The sequence below is a fragment of the Vollenhovia emeryi genome, unplaced genomic scaffold, assembly GCF_000949405.1.
Source record: "Vollenhovia emeryi isolate VEMERY1.0 unplaced genomic scaffold, V.emery_V1.0 DF940223.1, whole genome shotgun sequence".
NCBI classification, from domain to species: Eukaryota; Metazoa; Arthropoda; class Insecta; order Hymenoptera; family Formicidae; genus Vollenhovia; species Vollenhovia emeryi.
Window position 1 is genome coordinate 5624 of NW_011966143.1, and position 5670 is coordinate 11293.

Below are 5670 nucleotides of genomic sequence, written 5' to 3' on the forward strand. Positions count from 1 at the left end.
GTTCTTCATAACATATATCTTACTACGTTATAGTCACTACCGTTTGCGTTATTTATAGTTAATAAGCGTTATTATGTGTAAAGGCCATGGTGCTTGACTCGCTGAAGCGTCAAATTGTGGAACGCGTGCACTATTTAAATTCATCCTCATATTTTATTTTTTGCCTTTGCACATGCATATATAGTTGAAACCTGAGGCTTTCAAGGGCGGCGGTGTATCGGCGTTTTAGGCATTTGTGTTTACCGCTCTTGATGCGTTTTATAAGACCGGTTCCGCTGCGTGCTGATTGGTCAGCTCGGTGGCGGCGCTCCGCTCACCGGGACTGTTAGGCGCTTCCGGGCGCTAGAGTTACATAGTCTTGTACGGCAACCGACGTGAAGGTGCCACGCGAAGAGCTAACGCTAAATAAAGTATGTCTAACTTGTACGCGTGAGTCTGTTGATCACCCCGACACCTTCGGAAATAAGCAGGTGCCTATTCATATACGGCGCCTCTAGACGAGCCCACGAGACAAGGAGAGGCTCGCCTCAACATGGTTTAAAGCACTTTTTAACTATTTTCAACAATAATTTTAAGGAAAAAACATCTGTTATGTAAGAGAATCACTAAGGGCCAGTTTCACAAACCTCGGTTAACTGCTGACAAAAGGTTAACTGATTCTCTGTCTCATCTTAGGTAATAAGATAGAAAAAGATAGGGAGTTGACTGAACTTTGGTTAACAGTTAACCGACGTTTGTGAAACTGGCCCTAATTAATTTGCAAAGTTGCTTTTTCTGCTTAACATAGTTTATATTAGGTACCTAAGTTAGTAAGTTTATTTGATATTCTTTTATAAAAATGTTGGTGTAAATAGAAATAAAATATGCAATTATACAACATAAGTTCAAAATTTATTATAAAAGAAACAATACATATTGCAAAGAGCTTTTGTGTGATTACATATATATCTAAACATTTAGATTTTATAACAATGAAATAGTACACTTTAACGTATTTTTAACATATTAAAAATAATTTTCAATTTATAGTGTATTTGAAAAAGAAAAATTATTTATCCTTATAAAATAATCTTATGACTTTAATAACATCTTATATGGTATTAAGTTTTTGTACTTAAACTTTTGTACTTCTTAGACAAATAAAAATAATATATATTTAAAAAATAAAAATACATATTTTTAAATGTAACATGTGCAAAAAGAACTCTATTATTTTGTACTATTTATAGTTTCATAAATTAATAATTTAAAAGAGTTTTCATAATTTTTTCCTCACAATGCTTACGATCAATGGGTTGCATTTCTCGTAACTTTGCTGCCACAAAGTTTCCCAAATGTTCAACTGAATCATTGTGAAACGCAGGTATAGGTTGATTGGTTAATGATTTAATTGCCAAAACTGCTTCTTCCATTACTGATGTTTCTTTTCTCTTTTTGGCTGCCCCTCTTTTCACGTACATATTTTCTTTGTCATCTGTAGATGATTTTGAGGTAGAAGGAGAAAAAGTTACTGGTGATGTTATTGAAGAATTATCTGTAAGTTCACAACTGGATAAAGATGTTTTGCAAGATGATGATAAAGAATTATGTAGTTGAATATTTTCAATATTGCACGAAGAATTGTCATCACAGTTATTATAAGATTGACAATCAGTGCGGACACGTAGTGAACTCTCAGCAGTGCGAATCATCCAGGACAGCTCAAGATACAGCATCAAGGCAGCTCAGGCTCACCACGCATCGCACGCCGGCGCCGCGTGGACACGGCTCACGGGCATCTACATTCACGAGGCCGGCTCTCGATCAATAATATCGAACCGTGCAAGTGATTAAGGACTTTTCATTACCGTCATACTCATAGACTCCTCAACTGTAAGCATACTGTGATTATTAAACTTGTGATACGGTATTTTTATTCAAAACGATCCGAGTTACGATCACGTGATATTCCACCCTCTCACGCGTGCATTCTTTCCTTGGGCCTCTTACCGCTAAGTCCTCTCAACCTGCTTCCATCCGCAGCGGTACCAGCGAACTCTCCTAGCGAGAATCGCTAACATTTTTGGTCCTTCGAGCCGGATTGCGGCGAGGCTCTCGGACGGATTAGCTCAACCACGCAGCGATCACGTGATCGGCGGCGCGTACATACACGGTCCCACTCATCGATCACGTGATCTCGCGCCCCTCTCGCGTGATCAGCGGCGCACATATACACGGTCTCACTCATCGATCACGTGATCTCACGATCCTCTCGCGTGACAGCTCATCGGCGGCGAGACTTCTCAACTCTCCTCATGGCGGACGAACCAAAAACGGGCAAGACGGACCGCCCGAAAACCCCGGTGTTGGAAGTGCCGCAGGGAGACCGCACGTCGGGGAGGACGACGTCTCCTGCCCGGCTTCCGACGGAGCTCGCGCTGAAGGTCCGGATGCAGATGGGCCGGATCGCGTCGCTCAGGGAGCTCACAGAGTCGCTGCCGGATGTCCCGGCACGGACATCCCTCGAAGAAGTGAGCCAATTTCAGCTCCTGATCGAGGAGACGCACAAGGCGTTCATCAAGGAACACGCTTACTTCGAGATGTCATGGCCCTCGGCGCTTATTCACCACGAGTATTTCGCTGAGAATGCTCATCAGGAAGAGTCGCGGTGCTACATGCAGGCGCGACGAGTCCTCGGCGTGCTTCGCCACGCATTGGCAGCCGCTCAGCCCGCTCAACCACAGACCAGCTCATCGGCCGGCGAGACCCGACAGACGCACTCACGCTTGCCAGACATCTCACTCCCCAAGTTCACCGGGGAGTATGCCGCATGGCCTGCCTTTCGAGATCTCTTCTCAAGTCTGATCATCTCAAACGAGCAGCTCACGAACGTGGAGAGGCTTCATTACCTCCGTTCGTCGGTGGAAGGCACGCCAGCTCAGCTGATATCAGGGTTCTCAATGGCCGGAGACTCGCTCACGCCGTCCTGGGATCTTCTCAAGGACAGGTATGAAAATAAACGACTGCTCATTCATTCCTGCCTTGACAAGATCTTCGCCAGCTCAACCCCGGTGCCAAGGAAAGCGGCAGCCTTGGACAGTCTGGTTTCGGGGGTAAAGGAGGCGCTGAAAGGACTGGAGGCCCTCGAGATCAAAGAGAAGCTCGGGGACTGCGCCGTGGTTTATCATGTCACGCGACTCCTTGATCGCGTGACACGCGAGCAATGGGAGAACGCGATTGGCGCCACGCGCGAATATCCTACGTTCGAGAAGCTCGAGGAGTTCCTGAGCACTCGGATACGGGCTCTCGAGCGGATCGAAACCACGACAGCTCATCCTGGCCCCAGCTCATCATCATCATCGCCAAGGAAGACGGCAGCTCATCAGACGACGCATCAGGGCGACTCATCTTACCCTTGTGATTGCTGCAACCATGGACGTAATGAATATATGGACGGAACGTTAGGTGTCACGATGGGCGAGGGGGGTCGTTGATCAGGAGTGAAGAGAGTCATTTGTGGCATTTCGGGTACATTCGGTCAGTTTCGTATATATTCGGGCGTTGTGTTAGCCGCATATCGCATTATCTCGCAAGCATCAAACATCTCAAGTGCTATCACGCTACAACAAAAATGAGTTTTTGTATCATAACCGGTTGTACAAATCGTATGAAAAACAAAAATCATGAACAAATAGAAAAAGAAAAAAAAGGAAGATTTCATTCCACATGCAAGTAAAATATATAAAATGTAGGTTATGTTCGGTTATGTATTTATAATCTTAGTGATTCAAATGTATTGCTTTATTGTCGGGTAGATGATATATTTATATTTATATAAAATATTTTTTTTAGTTTTCCTAAAAACATAGAGAGGAAACAAAAGTGGCTCGAGTCACTAAACATACAAAATTATAATCCACCAAAATCAGCAGCTGTGTGTTCGGAACATTTTAAGGAACAAGATTATGAATCGAACCATTCTTACAGGAAATTGAAAAAAGATGCTATTCCATATGTACGTATAAAAATTATAAATTTATGAATTTTTTGCATAATATTGAAATATTGCTAGTAGTTTTACTTTTTAGTTAACTGAAGATGCTATAAATGAAAAAGAAAATATTGATAATACAAATAATACAAAAATAATAATACAGAATTCCGTAATACAACATAAGGATACACAAGGCGCAACATCAATTGTGGAAAATATGTACAATGATAAAGAAGGTAAATATAATATAATAATAATGTTATCTACTTGTATTTTTAAAACTTATATACATTATGTTAAGAAGTTATTTAATGATAAATTATATGTAATATCGTTACAGATACTAGTATGTGTATAAAAGATATCTATACTACTATTATAAAGACAGAGAGTTTGTCGGTTTGATTGTTTGTGTCCGCAAATCTCCGAAACCAATCGACCGATTGAATTGAAATTTTAACACATGTTTTCTTATCATCTCGGGAGTGTTTTAGGCTATATATTATAGACATTGCGCACCTGTAGTGTTTGCGCATGCGCAAATGATCACACACACTGCGGACTGCGCATGCGCAAATGGTCCTTTGCGCATATGGACTGCGCATGCGCAAATGATCCTTTACGCACCTGTGGACTGCGCATTGAATACATTTGCGCTTGCGCAAATGATCAAAATTTGCGCTTGCACAAATGATCACATACTTTATTTTATTCGCAAAGAGATACACACACGCGCATGCACACGAACAAATACACAATTTATTCTAACAAAAATAGTGGAATAACATGTATAAATAGACTACAAACCTTATATTTCATTGGTTAAAACAAAAATAAATAAAAAATTGTGTATTCTTTTTCGAAAATTTTTGAAAAGGATAATTTATGTTTTTAATAACACATATTATATAACATAAGTCGCTATATTCATAGTTAAGAAACAAAATTAATAGTGTGAGATGAATGCACGATGAGTCATCGAGCACATATTGAATTAATTGAACGAACTTTAAGAGATCTAAAATGATGCAATAAATTAATGGGAGGGATAACAATGGTTTATGCGGGAGATTTCAGACAGACCTTACCAGTAATTGCAAAAGGTACTCGAGCAGACATTGTAAAAGCGTGTATAAAATCATCTTGGATATGGAATAATATGGAAAAGTTGGAGCACCAATTATATTATTAAGAAACCTGAATCCACCAAATTTATGCAATGGAACTAGATTGCAGATTAAAGTAATACATACAAACATAATTGAAGCGATAATTTTGAATGGACCAGCGACAGGGGAAATTGCATATACAGGGTGAGTGTTCGAGATTAATTTGAATCTCGTTTATTTCATCCCCGGCGTGATGGCAGCATCAGCCGGGTCAGATCGTGCAGCGCCGCATGAGCGCTGCCCGCGCATGCCCGATCGCGACGCGAGGCGACCGCGCGACTTCACGTACGTTACCGGCGGCTCTTTGTCTCATAGCGACCGTACGTAGTACACGCGTCTTGAAGTGCGGATAGTTCTCAAGTGCTCTTTTGTGGACTTTCTCATTTTCTCATCCGAGAACTGACTCAGTGTGAATACGAAGTGAACTCTTATCAGTGCGAATCATCCAGGATCACGGATACAGCATCACCGGCAGCTCAAGCTCACCACGCATCGCACGCCGGCGCCGCGTGGACACGGCTCACGGGC

The 5670-nt window shown here is 41.7% G+C and overlaps 1 protein-coding gene across 1 annotated transcript; it reads left to right on the top strand.

The window, feature by feature from the left end:
• The first annotated feature begins 2294 nt into the window (after positions 1-2294).
• LOC105556206 lies at positions 2295-3473 on the top strand. The gene has a single exon (XM_012003290.1). It carries the CDS (start codon positions 2295-2297, stop codon positions 3471-3473), a length of 1179 nt encoding a protein of 392 aa, XP_011858680.1.
• The last annotated feature ends 2197 nt before the right edge of the window (positions 3474-5670 follow it).